The 19,378-nt window shown below is 47.1% G+C and overlaps 2 protein-coding genes across 2 annotated transcripts; both read left to right on the top strand.

Moving 5' to 3' along the window:
• Positions 1-1,892: 1,892 nt before the first annotated feature.
• Positions 1,893-11,021, top strand: LOC103541910 (zinc finger protein 594-like). Its single transcript, XM_070563763.1, has 3 exons — positions 1,893-1,970; positions 5,388-7,935; positions 9,651-11,021. The coding sequence occupies exons 1-2, from the start codon at positions 1,893-1,895 to the stop codon at positions 6,627-6,629; spliced, it is 1,320 nt and encodes a 439-aa protein (XP_070419864.1). The 3' UTR covers positions 6,630-7,935; positions 9,651-11,021.
• A 2,721-nt stretch (positions 11,022-13,742) lies between these two features.
• ZNF232 (zinc finger protein 232) lies at positions 13,743-17,764 on the top strand. Its single transcript, XM_070563115.1, is given in 7 exon segments — positions 13,743-14,202; positions 14,473-14,599; positions 16,890-17,148; positions 17,150-17,191; positions 17,193-17,410; positions 17,413-17,597; positions 17,599-17,764. Coding segments are annotated over 7 exon segments (1,284 nt in total). The 5' UTR covers positions 13,743-13,794; the 3' UTR covers positions 17,644-17,764.
• The last annotated feature ends 1,614 nt before the right edge of the window (positions 17,765-19,378 follow it).

Genomic DNA, 19,378 nt, shown 5'->3' on the forward strand with positions numbered 1-19,378 from the left:
AGCTTGCCTTCATGAGACCATAAACAGCTAAGGAACTAAACTCCAGGAGGACCAAAGCTGAGAGATTATCAAATCTCCTTGAGGAACAGGGGTGATTGGAGTGTGGGTTAAGTTTTCTCCATATAAATATTTCATAGGAAACAAAACTGTTACTACCACTTTGGAGAGAGAGCATGTGAGTACAGTAGAGGAAGGGAATGTCACCCAATAATCTGCCAATTTAGTCCACTTTGCTTGATTTTTGGTGCCCTTAGAGTGAGGCCATCATCATCTGTTGCTTGCATCACCACAGCCTCCTAATATGCCTCCTTGCTTCCATTTCTCTACAGAGCAGCCTAAATGATCTTTAGAACAAATCTGATGGTGCCACCCCTCTAAACTTCTGCAGTGGTTTCCCGCTAACCTGAGCCCGAAGTCCAGTCCTTAATGTGACACACGTGTTCTGACCTAGCCCCATTCATCCACTCATCTGGTGAATATTTGTTGAGCTTCTAATATGTGTCAGGCACTGGGGTGTACAAGGAGGGGTGAGCAGAAGCAGACAACAGTCTCTGCCCTGGTGGAGCTTCTAATAGCAGAGGACAGATTTAATTAGAATCATAAGTAAAATGACAACTGTCAAAATTGACATTAGTGGGGCCATTTTAAAATGGAGTTGGAGCTGCCTTTCCAGAGAAACTGCCTTACTGCCTTGAACCTTGGACGGAGCTAAAACTGCAGTTGTTTACAAGCAATTGTTTGGGCGGTCAGCAGGAGAAGTACATCCTGATCACAAAGACCTAGGGTGGTGGACTTTCTGAAGATAGAATCAATAGTCAGTCAATATTTAGCCAAAACTAGCTCTCTGCCTCCAACTCCAATTAAAATTCTTTGTAATACAACCTCCCTTCTTTGCCTTTAAAAGCCCGTGACTTTTACTCCCTAGCGGGACACTATTTGGGTTGCTGCCAGAATCTCTGCTCCCAGAATTGCAATTCTTTAATGCCAAAATAAACGCCTGGCTCCCCTTTTGGCTCTTTGTTTGTAGGTTAACACAAGCAGGGTTAAGTGCCACAAAGGAGACGCATGCTACTGCAGTGGGGAGTTTGACCGAGTTGGGGAGGGCTTTCTGCAAAGTGCTTACCTTTCTAAATCCAACATTTACCCCTGAACTGTCTGCAATTCCCAAGGACCTAGGCACTGCCCTCTTGCCCTATGGCCTTTCCGCAGGCTGTTCCCTCTGCCAGGCATGCTCTCTCCCTCCTTCCCTAGCTCTGTTATTTTTTTTACTACTTCCTAGCGTTGGGTACCATGATAAGAACTTAACACCAATTTCTCTTAGATTCTTAGTCTCTGTCTTCATTGGTGGTCCTACTGTTATCCCGGTTTTCTAAACAGGAAACTAAGGTCAGAAGACAAGGTAATTTGCTCAGAGACCCAGAACTAGTAAGAGAAGAAACTGGAATGCAAATTCAGGCCTGACTCCAATGCCCGTTTTCCTAGGCAGGGCAGCAGCATCTCCCAGTTCCCGCACATGCCCTCCCCCATCGACGCCCGGTCGGGGTTGGGTGCTCCCGCTGTGCTCCCACAGACCAGCCGGCACAGCACAGCAGTTAGCATTTACTTGTCGCTCCACTAGACTGAGCCCTTCCTGGGCGGGGACTGGGTCCTCTCTGCAGGTACCCCGACACCGGGCGGAGGGCCGAGCCCCAGACACGGGACAGACGAGGGCTCGCGTGGCGGCAGCGCGGCCCTCCCTCCGGGCTTGTCTAGGAAGGAAGGAGGACTCGATTCGGTGGCCGGGCGCGCCGCCGGGAGCCGGAGCCAGTGGCGCGCGCCGAGGGGTGGGGAGCGCCGGCCGCAAGCTTCCCCGAGCGGCCGCGGCTCCCGGTGACCAGTCGCGGTGGGGCACGATGGCCGAGGCTGCGGAGGAGCCGCTCAGTGACGGGGACACCGATGGCAGCCTGGCGACGAGCCCGCGCAGTGGCCGCGCGCGCGGATCAGGGCTCCCGGGCTCCGGGCTGCCGGCTTTGCCCCTCTGACCGAGCCGCTGGGGTCCCGTCCGGCCCGGCCCAGCGCTCGGCTCCCCGCTCGCGGCCCCACCGCACGGAGGCCGGTGGTCCGGGCCGGCAGGATGGCTCTCGCTAGCCGGCCGGCGCCAGAACTGTGGTCCCCGCGCCCAGAGCCGCGGCGGGCGCTGTGCTCTGCCGGCCCGCGCGCAAGGCGAGCGCGGCGAGGACCGAGCGCAGGAGCGAGGAGGGCCCCGGGCTTCCGCGTGAGGAGCTTCTTCAGGGACTCGAAGGTTGTTAATGGGGACCTTTTGACCTTCGCAAAACGAAGTTTCTTCCGGATTGGATGGGTGTCAGGGCGGTGGCTTCTTGAATTTTGAGCAAGCATCACAGGCGTCTAAATCCCTCTGGGATACAGAACTGTCTCTGTTCCCTGTTGTGAAATGTCCTCTCTAAAAAGTCAGAGGCTCCCTGCCCACGTCCTTATCTCCTCTACCCCCAGAAATGCCTCTAGCAAATCAAAGGGACCATCCTGATATCTTGCACTGATGCCCGCGCTTAACTAGCAGGGGGCTGACTCCAGTGGAAATCTAAGATGGGCTGTGATGGAAGAGCTGTCGCTACAGTCGGGGGCCTAGATCTTAGACTGCTCCCGAATCCGGAATATTTGCGCTTCGAATCAGAGTCCCACACGGTAAGTGTTAATGTAGAAAAAGTATTTTCACAGTAGTGAAAGAGAAATAGATAAGATTAGAGGAAGGCAGGGAACACCAGCTTTGAAACTGTTGAAATGGTGCAAATAGAGAATGATACACTCCTAATTTGTAACGTGGAGTTGAAAGGAAAAACCAATAAAAGAGATATTTTAATAACAATTGAAAAGTCAAGAGAGGAGAAAAGGTCAAATGATCTGGAGCTTGGGAGACAAGATGACCGTGTATAACTAAAAGTTAAATTTGGGGTCTCATATTTTGTGTACTTGTTTTTCCCCTAATACTTACCTAGTGCCTACTGTGTGGCAGGCACCATTCTAAGTGCTTTATATTCATTCAGTTAATCCTTATCAACCCTACAAAGCAGGTGAAAACCCTACAAAGGTGGAAACCCCATAAATAGGTAAGGTACAGAGACGTCAGGAAACGCGTCTGAGGTCTCCAGTTAGAGAATGGCAGAGCCAGAATTGGAAGCAAGTCTGGTTCCAAAGTCTGTGCTCTTAACCACTTTCCCAGAAAGACCCTCAAAAGGAGGGGGAGCCTGGTTTGGATGTGGAAGTCAGAGGAGGACTTGGCTTATTTAGAGCAGCAGTTTTGAATTGCTGTATTCACTCACTGAATGGGTAATTACTGAGTGAATACAACGTGCCAAACTCTGTTGTAGGCACTGGGATACCACACGGAACAACCACCCTGCCCTTACAGAGTAAAGGAAAATCACAACAGACGACTATGTTGGGACCAGATTATGGACATCTGTCAAAGTCAAATAAAATAGGGGCCTGCCCCGTGGCCGAGTGGTTAAGTTCGTGCGCTCTGCTTCAGCGGCCCAGGGTTTCCCCGGTTCGAATCCTGGGTGCAGACATGGCACTGCTCATCAGGCCATGCTGAGGCGGTGTCCCACATGCCACAACTAGAAGGACCCACAACTAAAAATACACAACTATGTTCCGGGGGACTTCGGGGAGAAAAAAGGAAAAATAAAATCTTTTAAAAATAAATAAAAAGTAAAGGAAAGTTAGATCTGATACAGTAATAAATAGGGAGAAGTAAAGGTTTTTGAACAGTGATTAACCTGATGAAACTGATGTATAACTAACAGCATTGTCTAGTCTGAACTGGAGCAGATCTGGGTGTCAAGATTATTAACCAAGTAACAAAATTTAAACTATGCATTATTTACTGAAAGCTAACTGAGCCAGGCTAAGCACTTTACATGTATTGACTCATTTAATCCCCACGAAACCTCTCTTAGGTTCTATTACTGTCCACATTTTACAGATGAGGAAACAGAAGCACAGAAAGGTTAAGTAACTAAAGGCCACACAGCAAGTAAATGGCAGAGGCAGACTCAGGAGTCTGTATCCAGAGCCCATATTCTTTTCTTTTTTTTTAAAGATTTTATTTTTCCTTTTTCTCCCCAAAGCCCCCCAGTACATAGCTGCATATTCTAGATGTAAGTCCTTCTGGTTGTGCTATGTGGGACGCTGCCTCAGGATGACCTGATGAGCGGTGCCATGTCCGCACCCAGGATCTGAACCGGTAAAACCCTGGGCTGCCAAAGCAGAGCATGCAAACTCAACCACTCGGCCACCGGGCCGGCCCCAAGAGTAATCTTTTCTATGTTCTGTTGGCATCTTTCCTTTGCTCCTATGTAGGGACAGCAAGCCCATCCCGTCCTTCCTTTACCTCCACTACTCTCTGGATTCCCCCGCACACCCATGGCGAATTTAAGTAATCCACACTCTGCCCGTACACAGTACTCTGTTCTTACGAGCCCACGAACAGCCTCAGCACTTAAACTGGTGTTTTAAGCCAACCAGTTTTCAGTCCTTCACGGTTGACACTTGAGATAAAAGCCACTTGCCATTCTTCCCCCTATATCTTGAGTATATCCACTAAATGGCCAAGAAAATGAAACTGTAGTGAAGGGCTCACCTCTCAGGCAAAAATTATGTCATAAACAACTTTTGAAGTCTCGAGGCTGCTCACCATGATCTCCCTAACCGTCCTTCTCACCTACAGAGGGGCTCCCAGCAGACAAGTTTACCCTGTGTGATCCCCCAAGCCCTGCACTCACCCTGCCACCCCTGGTTAGAGAGAAGTTGACACCTGACCTAAGCTGGGACAGCTGATTCTTTTTTCTAAGATTTTGGAACTGGAACTAAAAAATTCTAGTTCATCCAGGGCTGGTCTTCCAAATAAAGGAAATTTTAAGATCCAAGGGCTGAGGTAATAAAAGAGAAAGACGGTCTGCAGAGAGAAGAATGAAGTGGACTCAAATTCTGATTCAGTAGCTGTCCCATGTGTTTCTGACAATCAGTCAAGTTTGGGAACTGCTTTCATAAACCATAAAAGTTAGCTTTAGAAGCCTTTCTCTTTCTTAGGTTATAAAACTGTTTTTGAGAATTTAGAAGCTCAACCCAAACACAGAAATGCTTTCCTTTGATTATTTGCCACCTTCTAAGAGTTTCTTTTCTCCTAGCATGAGAAGGCAACCATTTATACTTTTAATTTATGTTTCAGATAATGAAAAGAAAACTAACAGAAGAAATGGAAGCTAAAGTGGGAAATTTCGGAAGAAATAGAATCAGGACACCCAATACAAATACCCCATGGATGTAAATTCTTAGGACCCAGTGACTTTAAGAACAGCTTGGAGAGGCAGCAGGTAAACCCGTGAGAGGCTGGACCGGCACAATCCTTTTTTGAGGACAGGAGCTTCAGTCAAGTGAACAGTATCCTTAAGAAAACCCTTATAAGAGAGGGAAAACTTAAATATGATAAGCAGGTGAGAATTTGTGATCTGAGCCCATTTGTTACACATCAGAGAGTTTCTGCAGAGGAAAGAACCTATAGGGGCAAGGCAAGTGGCCAGAGCTTCAAACAGAAGTCAGGACTTACTCAGCATCAGAAAATCCATACCGTAAAGAGAACCTGTAAGTGCAGTGAATGCGGAAAGGTTTTCACTAGGAGCTCAAACCTGGTTACACATCAAAGAATTCACACAGGAAGGAAACCTTATGTTTGTGGTGACTGTGGCAAAGACTTTAGTCAGAGCTCCACTCTCATTCGACATCAGCAAATTCATAGTGAGGAGAATCCCTGTGAATGTAATCAGTGTGGAAAAGCTTTCAGGGGAAGCTCAAACCGTGTCCTGCACCGGAGAATTCATAGTGGAGGGAAGCCGTATATATGCAATGAATGTGGAAAGGCCTTCGATCAAAACTCAGATCTTACTATACATCACAGAATTCACAGTGGAGAGAAACCCTATGAATGTAGTGACTGTGGGAAAGCTTTCAGTCAGAGCTCACATCTCGTTACCCACCAGAGAATTCATACTGGGGAGAAACCCTATGAATGCAGCAAATGTGGAAAAGCCTTCAGGCAGACTTCCCTTCTTATCCAGCATCAAAGAACCCATAGTGGAGAAAAACCCTACGAATGCCCTGAATGTGGGAAAGCCTTCAGTGGGCACACAGTTTTTCTTAAACATCAAAGACTTCATATTGGAGAAAAACTTAAATATGAGAAAGCGTTTAGTTCAGATCCAGAACTTAATGGACAGGAGAAAATTCACAAGGAAAAGAAACCTTATGAATGTAATAAATGCGGAAGAACCTTCCAGGGCAGCTCAGATCTTATTAGACATCAAACAGTTCACACTAGAGAAAAACCTTATGAATGCAGTGAATGCAGAAAGGCCTTCAGTAGGAACTCAGTCCTTATAGAACATCAGAGAATCCATTCAGGTGAGAGGCCTTATAAATGCAGCGAATGTGGGAAAGGCTTTCGGGGGAGCTCACAACTTACTCAGCATCAAAGAATTCACAGTGGAAAGAAACCCTATGAATGCAGTCAGTGTCCAAGACTTTTAACCAGAGCTCAACATCACAGATGTTCACAGTGGAGAGAAGCCCTATGAATGTAAAGAATGTGGAAAAGCCTTCAGATGGAGCTCAGATCTTATTAGGCGTCAGAAAATTAACACTGGAGAGAAAGTTCATGAACATAACGAGTGCAGAAATCCTTTCAGTCAGAGCTCAGGTCTTAGCCTCAGAGAAACCACAGAGGATCATAGCCCTAGGAAGACAGTAATGATAAAGACAGACAGACGGACAGACAGACAGATGGACAGATAGACACATACATACATACGTACACGGATACATAGATAGACAGATAGATAGATGGGTGGATGGAGACATATAGATATTTGTTTGTTTTTAATTACTGTTGTGTCTACCTAGGCATCATAACTACTTGGAAAATTCTAAGCTTCCTAAGAGCGATTTCTGTCTGATTCGGTTTAGAGTACTTAGCCTCAGGCCATGTGCAGGTATGTCCTTCTTAAATGCATCCCACAGAAACCTTGATGGGGTAAGCCTTTAATTACATTTTTACCCCTTTATCATCAGAGATTCCACACCACAGAGAAATCCTGCAAATGGAGGAACTTGGTATAAAACACCTATATCATCATGGAATGGTGCCCTTGTACGTCCTATCCAGCAGCACCAGGAATCTAATAGCTTCTCCCCTATCTTTTTATCTGTAATATGAACTGTCCCAGGGGAACATACAGGATGCCATCCTGAACTCCAGGGTGGGGGTTCCTTCCTGGGACGCAGTCTAATCCCAAAGTCTGCAAATGGTCTTGAGGTTTTCTCGTTAGAATAAATAAATGTCAATATATAGATTAGGGAGTTTGAGCTTGTTTCTCCATTCACAGTAAAATTATATACAGAAGCAGCTAACCTAGGAAAAGGAAGTGGATAGTGAGTCATAGGACAGCTGTCTTCTTTCACGTGAGCGTGGAAGTTGTAACTGAATCTCTTCTGCAGGATTTAAAAGTTTAATGGCACTTTGGAGTCTGACGCACTGACATTCCAGGCTCTGTCACTTTTATCTGTGTGACCTTAGGCAAGTTTTTATCACATTTCTGAGGCTTGGTTTTCTTATCTGTAACATCACAAGAATGATCCCTCCTCGTGGGGCTGTTGTGAAGAGGAAATGAGACAGTTTCGTTCAGCACTAGCGTAGTTCTAGACACACAGTAGACGACAAACGGCAGCCGCTGCTCTCAGCAGCTCCCCTGGGCAGTGCTTACCTTAGGCACTTTGAAGGAAAGGAGACGACGCGTTCTCCCTGCTCAAGCCTTCTGGAAGATCACAGCATCCTGCATTTCCCGATCCTGCCTGAAGTTAGAAGGGGCTTGGCCTAGTGGAAATGTAAGTAAATGGCAAGGAGTGGGGCAGGAATTTTTACAAATTTTCAAGGATGCTATATCTTTTTTCTTTTTTGTTGTTAAGAACATTCAACATGAGATTTACCCTCTTAGCAAAGGTTTAAGTGTACACTATAGTATTGATAACTGTAGGCACAACGTGCAGCAGATGTCTAGAACCTACTCAGCTTCCATAACTGAAACTGCGCCCGTTGAACAGCTGCTCCCTTCTTCCCCCTCCCCCGGGCAACCGCCATTCTACTCTCTGCCTCTATGACTTTGACTATTTTAGCTACTTCGTATAAGTGGAACTGTGCATTGTTTGTCCTTCTGTAGGCTGCTATGTCTCGGAGACACAAATTTAGCAGTTAAATTGAGAAACGTTTCTATAGTCCTACAGAGTGGAATCAGGATTTTTCTTGGAGAGGCTAAGATTAAGCTGTTTTATGAAAGTATTGAGAGATCAGATCGATAAATACCCTGTGAATATGACAGTGCGAGAAGTTTAATTCCACTTGGTGCCTTAACTGGTTTCGAGAAGGTAATAATCAGAGAGAATGAGGAAGTCTTAACTTTTTCATATCTGAAGGCAAATTTTAGTGAGTTGGGAAAGGTTCTTTGGACCATCTGAATTATTTCAGAGGAGCCAAGGCCCTGTGGTGTGCTTTAATCTTTGCATTCTTATACCTCCCCAGGCTCTCCAGTCCGGTGACCTTTCTCCTATGTCCCATCCATCATCCTTCCTGGTTTAACTCGTTCCCTGCTAGACCATTGCCCAATGCTTCCGCAACTTTCACCAATATCTTCGCCTCATTTACCTTTTTGCCTCAGTGTCCTTCAGTCGCATGTACCTAGCCAAAATAAAAACCTGCTGTGGACACCCCCAACTGTGCCCTTTTCTGAGCCTGCACCTGGCTTGAGGAAGAAAATCACACACCTAGGGAGACTTATGCCCTTGGGCACTCAACACGAATGCAATCTCCAGTCAGCATTCTCTCCCACTGTCTCTAATAACCACTTCATACCTGCCCTCCCTCTTTACACAGCTAACTACCCACCCACCACCCCTTCTTATCATCTTATCTGTTACTTCACAGAGAAATTAGAGACCTTCACAGAAACGTTTTCAACTTTCTGCTCCCATCCTCATCCCTCAACCGTCTCTCATACATGTATCCACCTGCATCTTTGCTCCCTTTTCAATAGAAGAACTCCTTTCTATCTCTGCTTCCTATCCCACTCCCTCTGGGACCTCGCTCCATCCAATTATCCCATCTCTTTCCTGTATCTTCAACGTTCTTCTCCACTGCCCCTTCCCAAATGTGAAAAAGTATGTTCCAGTGTCTTCCATCCTAAAAAACAAAGCAAGCAAAACTGAACCCTCCCTCTCCTGATCCCATTTTTAGCTTATATCATCTCTCTTCATAGCCAATTTTTATCTAAAGACTTGTCTGCATTCATTGTCTCCAATTCTTTATGCCTCTTCCTCAACCCATTGAGGTTCCTCTCCCAACCCTCTTATCAAATCTGCTTTTACCAAGCACTCCAATGACATTGGTCACTAAATCTACTCCTTATCTAGCTGCCTTCTTCTAAAACCATTTCTTCCCTGAAGCAGGATGGGTTTGAATGTAGCAGCTGAGGATGTTGAAAACATAGCGGGTAAATATGTTGATGTCCCTTGACTGGAGTGAGAGTGCAAGTCATTTCTCCTTCCAGCTTCTGAATCTCTGAAAAAATGAAGATTCGGAGGACCTTTGCCTCTGCCTTTGAAGTTGATGAGCTTAGAAGACCTAAACTTCTGGTAAAGGAGGTGACACTATGACCGTGTCTTGTCTGGGGAGCCTGAGTTAAGCCTGTGGTGAAGAGGGCCTTGAACGGCACGGGGCAAGTTTGAAGGAGCTTGATGAGAATCTTGGGTAAAATGGTTTCTCCCGATTACCTCTGAAAGGCACCCAAGACCATGTTTGTGCATGTGTGAGCACGGAGACCGCCCCCTGTGCTTTCTTTCCTGTGCGCATAAAGAATCGCTGGGTCAGCTCTGGCAGCACCTTTAGGTCCTGAGGGTGACAGCGCAGCAACGCTTCTTCTCCGAGCCTCGGTCCCCCGTTGTTCTTGCAGTAGCCTCGAAACTGTTGACCTTTCTAAGCCGTCACATACACCTCTATTTGATTTTCTCAAAACACTGCTCTCGTGCTCTCACACACAAACACATGGAAACTCACACTCAAAAACAGAGCCGGTGGCTGCCTGAAGTAAAGGTAAAGTAAAAGGTCTTAGCGTGGCATTTAATACGCTCTCTCGTCAGATCCCATACAGACTGGTCTCTCACTTCATGAGACCCTCCAGTTCAGGGTCTGGTCTAATTACTCTCCCTAAACAGCCACCGCCTCATGCTAACTCCTTTAAGGTCCAGTTCTCTATCTCAGGCCCTCTGATCCCCTGTAGCTTTTAGAGTCCCTACCACTTTAACTTTTTCTTTAAATGCAGGTAACACGTTTGACAAGTTCTGTCAGGCATACAACTCAATTCTTTGATTTTTTTGTTTTGGTTTGGTTTTTTGAGGAAGATTAGCCCTGAGCTAACATCTGCTGCCAATCCTCTTTTTGCTAAGGAAGCCTGGCCCTGAGCTAACATCCATGCCCATCTTCCTCTACTTTATATGTGGGATGCCTGCCACAGCATGGCTTGTCTAGCGGTGCCATGCCATCCGAACCGGTGAACCCCAACCTGCTGAAGCAGAACGTGCGAACTTAACCGCTGCGCCACCCGGCCGGCCTCTCAATTCTTTAAAGAGAAATGCTGTGGCGCTTTTTTTTTTCTTTTTTTATATTTTTCATTGTAAGAAAAAATCAAACACTCAAGCAGAATTTGTTTGAATGAATAAACCTTTGTTTCTCCAATCTCGCAGCTTACAGGAAGCCATTATTATACTGTCAATCTTTTATGTATGTTCTCTTGTTTTCTTCACACTCCCCACTACCTAGACACTGAGCTTTTTGAAAGCAGGGAACTGTGTGTGTGTCCCCTCACCTCCAACCGAGACCCCAATTTACATATGTATTTTTGTTCAATAAATGCTTGAACGAATGTCTGAGTTTTTAATTGTCTAGTTTTTTTCATTGAAAACTATATTCATCACAAGAGCAGAGTATGTGTAATTTTCTTTGCTTTTCTTTCTCCTCTAGATATAAGCATAAACTATACATTACAGAAAAAACTCAGGTTAAACAATATTTTGCTTGGGCAAAGTATTCATTTATTTCAAATTAAACTTCAGGGTTGGTTTCTAGTTAAACATTTTGATTCGCATTTAGAAATGTCTGCCTGAACACAGTGCTTCATGTTACATCTAAATGGAATTCCTCTGTAGCACTTTCTTGGGCTCTTCCACCAGAGTCAGGGTTGTTTTACAAACATTTAGCTGGTGCACATGATTTTGGTAATTTATATTTTACTAGAAGATCATCTAGGGTTTCAGATTTCGTCTAGGTTTTCAAATATGCTACCGTTAAGTTGAATGTAATAGTCTCTAATTCTTTTAATCTCTTCTGATTCTGTGGTTATGTTTTATTTCTCATTCCTATTCTTGTTAATTTGTATTTCCCTTTCTTAATCAGGATCTAAACAAGTTTATCTACTTTATTGCTCTTTTCAAAGAAATCAGCGTTTGAATTTATGCCTTCTACTATTTTTAACTTTTCCATGTCATTAGTGTTTTTTTAAAAAAGATTGGCACCTGAGCTAACAACTGTTGCCACTCTTCTTTTTTTTTTTTCCTGCTTTTTCTCCCCTAAATCCCCCCAGTACATACTTGTATATTCTTTAGTTGTGGTTCCTTCTAGTTGTGGCATGTGGGACACCGCCTCAGCGTGGCCTGATGAGCGGTGCCAAGTCCGTGCCCGGGATCCCAACCAGGGAAACTCTGGGCCACCGAAGGGGAGTGCGCAAATTTAACCACTGGCCACGGGGCCGGCCCTCATGTCATTAGTTTTTATCTTTATTGACTCACTTTTCCTTGCTTCTTTGGGTTTATCTTACTATGCTTGTAAGGTTTCTTAGAGTGAATTTTAAATTCTTTTATATCTGTCTTCATTGATTAGGGAGGTAATGAAGGCCATACGTTTTCAAGGATGGCTGTTGCTGGGTCCCCTAGCTTTTACCGTGAAGTGTTCTTTTCATTGCCTTCTAGACACTTTGTAATTTTGCTTTTGATGTCCTCTTTTGATCCAACTGGAGTCTTTCTGGTTTTTGCTGGTTTGCAATAGTTCTAGTGCATTCTATTTTTTCCCTTGTTATAGTTTGTTCTGTGGTACTCTTCCATTCTCATAATGGTCCCCTTGCCCTCCCTAGAACTCCTCATCGGATGCGTGTTTCTCTATCAGTACTGGAAAACAAGATAGCAACAACTCTCTCCACCAACAAGTCCTATTTCCCCTACCCCAATATGTGAAACCTTAGATTTCTTTTCTCTCCTCCCCAGGGACTGTTTATTTACCAATGGACACGGGTAGGTCGGCGGTGGGGAATATTTTCTCCTCGAGGATATCTTCTTCCTCAGCTGTGATTCTCAGAGCAGGTCTAGGAAGACGCAACTGGAAAATAACACAGGAGAAAGTGCTGCAACCGGCCGTGCTCGGGTCTCGAATTTCCCAGCCGGTTCAGCCCGCCTGGACCGCCCCTTGGGGACAACTGCACATCGGGGCGCGGCCCGCCGACCGCGGGCCCCATCAGCCGCTCGCGCCGGCCCGCCTCCGCCTGCGAGGCTGAGCTCCCGGACGCCTCCCGGCGTGCGGGTCCCGGAGGCAGCGGCGCTTTCTGCAGCGAGCCCACCCTGCAGGCAGACCCGCGAGGAGCCGAGGCCAGGGCTGCGCGTGTCTGCGCGGAGAGCGGTCTGGGTCCCCGCGGTCCCCGCGCTCCGCTGCAGGGCTTGCGTCACGTGGTGTGGGGGTGTGGGGGCGTGGGGGGGGGCGGTGCCCCCCTTCCCCATTCTCGAGATCCCAGGGGAAAGTGAACGGCGGGAGTGGAGAGTTGTAGCTGGCCTGGACGGCAGCCCCGTCCCCAGGGCCGTCGGGCGGGCACCTGCCCAAGGCCGTGCGTGGACGTGGAGCTGGGCTGGGGCCGCCGGGCAGCGCCTTGAGAATCAGGCTGCTGCGGTGCTGGTCCGCGCCGCCTTTTTCCTCGGCCAACGGCCCGTTTGTGCACTTTAATGGCCTCTGGGTGAGTCCCACCTCCTTCCCTCTTGGATTTTCCTGACGCTGGACACCTCACCCAAGATCAAGTCTTACTCATAGCAGCCGTAACAAGGCCCTGTACATATCCTGGGCGTTTGAATAAGATCTAACCCCTTCGAAGGAATTTAAATATATATGTATGTTTTGCTGTGGCCGCTCCAGAAATTTGAGAAAAGATGATGGGGGCCATTTGGAAGGAGGCTGCCTCTCCAGCATCTTTGAGAGAATCAAAATTGAAAACACGCAAGTCACCTGGCGCTGAAAGCTGTTCACCACTAGGCTCTAAATCTGGAAACTGGGGTTTTGCTCCAAACTTGTTTCTTCCTGTAGACTCCCAGAACGCTATTTTTCCTGCTTTAGCATTTATCTGGTGGTATTGTAGAAGACACTTTACATCGCTGTCTACCAGATTGCAAGTTTCTCAGAGGCAGTGACTCTTAGTGGAACAGGATTCTGGGGAGAGATGGAGGAAAAAGGATTAAAGGGTATAGCACAAGGTTTGGCTCTGTGTAGATGCTGATGTGTGTTTGATGAATGAAGAAAAAAAGAATGATGATTTCTTGTGTTACAGAGTGCCCCTGGAAGTCTCCAGCCGGTATGGGCCTTCTCCAGAGCTGGTCCAGGCTAGGATGGCTGTATCACCAACGGCAGCTGAAATTCTGGCCCTTCAGGGTAGACAGGATCAAGAGAAGATTATGACAATGGAGCCAAAGGAAGAGGAACAGGCTTGGGGGTATGAGCCCAGGCTACATGGGCACCACTCTCCCAGTCAAGAGATCTTCTGCCGACGCTTCAGGCAGCTCTGCCACCAGGAGACGCCTGGTCCCCGGGAGGCCAGGGTGCTCTGCTGCGAGTGGCTGAGGCCCGACAGGCACACCAAGGAGCAGATCCTGGAGTTACTGGTGCCGGAGCAATTCCTGACCATCCTGCCTGGGGAGCTCCAATCCTGTGTGCGGGGACATCACCCTGAAAGTGGAGAGGAGGCTGTGACTGTGCTGGAGGGTTTAGAGAAAGGACTTGAGGAAGCGGGACTGCAGGTGGGAAGGGGAAATGTGCTCTGTTGTGGGAGCCAGATCAGTGAGCTTTGGGCTGAACAGAGGGCAGCAGTGGGGGCAGCTGCCAAGTTCAGACCTCTCTGAGGCCAGGTGGAGCGGCTAGTGTGTGTTTCTGTCTGTCTTTCCTGCCCTCAAGCCTGAATGAGACTCCAGCTCCTCTTCCTTCCCCTGTGCTGACCCTGGGGAGGCTCTCTGAAGTCTCCTTGTTAGCTTTGGTCCCGCCTAAACCGAGTGGTGCCTGATCACCTCCAGGTCCCAGGCCCTGCACATGGACTTGCCCAGGAAGAGCCGTGGGAGGAGAAGGCACCTCTGGGAGCAGCCCAGGAGGCTCCAAGCATCCGGCTCCAGCCTCAGGAGACCCAGCCTTTCCCAGAGAGTGGTGAGGAGCAGGATTCTGTGGGGAGGGAGAGGAGCAGGAGGGAGTATAAAGGGCACATAGCCGTGCTCAGAAGTTGGCTATCGTCATCCTGGCCTTATTATTCTTACCTGCTAGGGGAGAGACTTAGCCTGTTTCATCACCTGTAAAATTAGGAATAATAATCATCTACCTCATAAGGTCACTCTGAAGATTAAATAAAACATATCATATCTAGCTATAAAGCCCCACCAGCTTCTCCTAGCTTTAGAGAGCCCTAAAACAGGACCAGGAAATAGCTCATTCACTTCCTGCCTCATCATCTCCACTGCTTCTGACTCCTAGTTCATAATACCTCTGACCCGAGCTGGAGGCCAGCCTTGAGATCATTTCTCTTGTAACTTCCCCATGCCTCCCAAAACACACTTTAAGCTTAGAGCAACTGCCATGTGAGCTACAGCCTGTCATCACCTTTATGTACCACTTACCCCATCTGAAAGCTCTATTTGAAACTCCCTTATGTCAACCCTTACGCTCTACCCTTCCAATTTACTGCAAAAACTTCCTTCCCAGCCTGCATACACCCTCAGAGACATCCTCGCCTCTGTGCCAGACTCTAGACTCAGCCGCAGGACTGTGAACTGTCCTTGTGGACCTCTGTAACATTGTGAACCATTGTGACAGAACGTGAATGTGTTGTTAGTCAAGAAGATTCTAGGGGCTGGCCCAGTGGTGCAGCGGTTAAGTTCGTACATCCTGCTTTGGCGGCCCAGGGTTCGCCGGTTCGGATCCCGGGTGTGGACATGGCACCGCTTGGCAAGCCATGCTGTGGTAGGCATCCCACGTATAAAGTAGAGGAAGATGGGCACGGATGTTAGTTCAGGGCCAGTCTTCCTCAGCAAAAAGAGGAGGATTGACGGTAGTTAGCTCAGGGCTAATCTTCCTCAAAAAAACAAAAGAAGAAGATTCTGTTTAATATTTGGTTTTACACCACAGCCCCACCACCAAACAAGAGCATCTGAAAAAACAAATTCTTGTTAGAAACAAAGCGGAAAAACGGAGAAACTAGAAATGGAGATTAATCTTAGAGTCTATTCCAAAAGTGTGTTTTTACCTCCTGGCGCTTCCTTGCCTGACTTCCAGACTTTTTCTTGCCTCCTTTACTTCTATTTAGTAAGTCTCTATTCATTTATCAGCTTGATACTTTTGAAAAGAAGCTAGCTATCATTTCATGTTTTTTCAGCAAGATTTCTTTAATATTGCAGATTTCTTTAACCACAAGCTTTTAACCTGAAAAAACAAGAGGTATGTTTTAAATCAGATGTTCCTGAGTTGTCTCTTACAGCAGTTGCTTTTTGTCCTCTGCAGACTACAGAGAGTGTTACAGATAAAACACAAAAAGTGTCACAGACAGTTAAAAACAAGGCAAAGCACTCTTCTCTTCTTTTTCTAAGGAGCAGGCCACAGGGAAAGGCAGGGAGCACCAAGCAGGGAGGAGGCCCCGAACTGGCAGTCGGCCCTTCAGTAAAGGAGGCCGCTGCTTGGGGATCCTTTGCAGCGGCTGCGGATTTATGGGGCTGGGATGAATGGGAAGAGGTGCGGGGTAGAGTCAGGAGGGGCAGAGTCGTTCTGCCTTTGGGAGGCACCTCTTTTCCCCTAACCCTGTGCTGCTGCTTTCTTGCTTTTCCCTTCCCTCACAACATCACTTGACCGGTCCCCAATTTCTTGGAAATACTACTTTTTCTCTCTCTTTTTTTTTTTTTTGATTTGTGTGTGTGTGCATGTGTGTGAGGAAGATTGGCCCTGAGCTAGCACTTGTTGCTAATCTTCCTCTTTTTGCTTGAGGAAGAGTGGCACTGAGTTAACATCTGTGCCCATCTTCCTCTATTTTGTATGTGGGAGGCCACCACAGCATGGCTTGATGAGCAATGTGTAGGTCCCTCACCTCGGATCCAAACCCGAGAACCCTGGGCCACCAAAGCGGAGCATGTGAACTTAACCATGCCACCATTTTTTCTCATTTTTTAAGAGTAAATCTTACAAAGATCTTACCTTGAAACATATTTTATTTTTCAAATAACAGTTTACGGTGTTCCGTTAAGGAAAAATTAGAAAAAACAGATCAGCAAGGGGAAAAGAAAACAGAAGAAATGCTCCCCGCTGCACAGTCCCATCACCAAGAGAGAACTTTTGTTCACATTTAAGTAAATACCCTTCCAGACTTTGTTGTGTGTTTGTTGAATATTTTTTAAGCTTTTATTTTCATGCCAGAAGTGTGAATCCTAACCCAAGTGTCATCTTTCTGTACATCCAGAGCAGGGATGTTTACATTTTCCACCAGTTGTTGCGGAAGATGACCCGGAGCCCAAGGACAGAGGATCCTTGGCACAACCGCCCATTACTGGAGTGGAATCTCAGGTGTTCTCAGAAAAACCCACCACCGGCACCTCTGCATTTGAAGCTTCTTCTGAAGTTGAGGGTGCTTTAGAGCAGCAGCAGAGAAATCCCGAAGTGGAGGGACTGAGGTGGTGCCCTGCCCAGGGGAAAAGTTTCGGGTGGTTGGTTGTCACCCATAGGAAAACTCCAACATGAATGTCGTGAATGTGGTAAAGCGTTCATATAGCTCACACCTTATAATCCACCGGAGAATTCATTCTGGAGAGAAGCCCTTTAGGTGTAGTGACTGTGGGAAAACTTTCAATCAGAGCTGAAACCTCATTCAGCGTCAGAGAAGTCATACAGGAAAGAAACCCTATGAATGTAGTGCATGTGGAAAGTCCTTCAGGTGGCGTGCCGGTGTTGTTCAGCATCGGAGGATTCATTCAGGAGAGAAGCCTCTGAGTGCAATGAGTGTGGGAAGGCCTCTGGTCAAAGCTCGTATCTGAGTCAGCATCTGAGAATCCACAGGGGAGGGAAACCGTTCGTCTGCAAAGAATGTGGGAAAGCCTCCAGGTGGAGTTCAGAGCTTATTAGACGTCAGAGAGTTCATGCCAGAAAAGAGCCTTCCCAGTGTTCTGAAGGTGAGAAAGTCCCCAGACAGAACCGTCCTTTTGTCTAGTCAATTTTAGGGCTAGGTTCCGTAAAAGTTATAAGCACTTTAAGGGTTTTCCTGTGTCCTTCTTGATTTAGGACAAACTGTTTACCTGCCCCACCTGCAGATCACCACCCCCTGTCCTCCGAGTAAGAGACTGTGTCAGTTAGGATGCCTTCTGCTGCCAGTGATAGCCAGAACGCCTCCTCCGTCAGGGCTCTGGGCCTGGCACAGAGCGGCTGCTCAGCCAGTGGAGGTTTTTCTGTCAGTATTACTGTGAATGGGTCTTTGGTCCTGGCCCTTTCTCAGACCGACACTGGTCTTCCCCTCTGGACAGGGGCACATCTGCAAGTGTCCAGGCATGAAACAAACCACACTAGTCATTTGAACAGGGAAAGTTTAATATAAAGAAGTATTGACCAGTAAAAGGAGATTATCTGCTAATGGTTAAGGAGAGATCTTAAAGGATATAGGAATAGCTTCGTGGGGAGCAGCTCCTACCTCTAGGGCTGAGGGAGAGCCAAGGAAGAAGCACACTGAGAAGGGGCCCCCAGCCAAGACTGAAATTCAGACCTTCCTGGACAGGGTGTGGGTCCAGTGGCGTGCTGGAGCTGGTCTGTACAGGCTTGCAAGAGCCAATTTTGCACCTCTCTTCCCAACCCTACAATGAAATTGGTCACGTTGGAGTATTCACACCATGGAAGTCAGTCAACGCTACAAGTCAGGGCTATTGTTCTTTTTGAATTAGTTAAATAGTTACCAATACAAGACTGGCTACAGCCCACGGATGGTGAAGTTCACCGAGGGGCCACAGTAGGAACCACTGGTGGAGGTGCCAGCGAACTCAGCAGAGGTTGGGTGCTGCACTGGAGGAATAAAAGGAAAAACTGCCGGAACCAGGAGAAGCCCCTTCCTGTTTGCCTTGTCCCTCCAGTGCGCTTTACTGGCAAAGCCTAACATTGTGTCTGCTGGCAAAGGGAAGATGTCTCCAGGTCCAGTTCCCGTATCATGAACTAGGGCAGAGAATGGCAGGTTTGGAGTTAGGAGACAATAAGTTGCTAACTGGCTTGTGTCACAAGTGCATTGCCACGTCAGGACCTCTGTCCTCATTCACCTCCCTGCCTCCATGCTTTTCCCCCAGAGAGTTACGTACATCACCCCTTACTTTATCTAGACCTCTACTTCATTGTCACCTCTTCCAAGAAGCCTTCCCTGACTCTTAAGATACAAGTTTTATTTCTCTGTCACAGCAATGCCCAGAGGTAAGTCGGTGGTCAGCACACTACAGCCCACAGGCCAAATGCAAATCCAGCTCATGGCCCTTTTTTTTTAAAGGTTTTATTTTTCCTTCCTCTCCCAAAGCACCCCGGTACATAGTTGTGTATTATTTTCAGTTGTGGGTCCTTCCAGTTGTGGCATGTAGGACACCGCCTCAGCATGGCCTGATGAGCGGTGCCATGTCCCCGCCCAGGATTTGAACTGGTGAAACCCTGGGCCACCAAAGCAGAGCACGCAAACTTAACCACTTGGCCACGGGGCCAGCCCCGGCCCATTTTTTTTTATGGCCCAAAAGCTAAGAATGGTTTGTACATTTTTTAAGTGTTATAAAAAGCAGGAAAAAAAGAACAAGTATCAGAGACTGTATGTGGCCTGCAAAGCCTAAAATATTTACTGTCTGGCCCTTTATGGAAAAAGTTTGTGAAGCCCTGGCGTAAGGAGCTGCTTGGTTTCATTTCACCTGATGCCTCAGGAACCCATGTACTTTCCGTCTT

Source organism: Equus przewalskii, chromosome 10 (assembly GCF_037783145.1).
Source record: "Equus przewalskii isolate Varuska chromosome 10, EquPr2, whole genome shotgun sequence".
Taxonomy (NCBI): domain Eukaryota; kingdom Metazoa; phylum Chordata; class Mammalia; order Perissodactyla; family Equidae; genus Equus; species Equus przewalskii.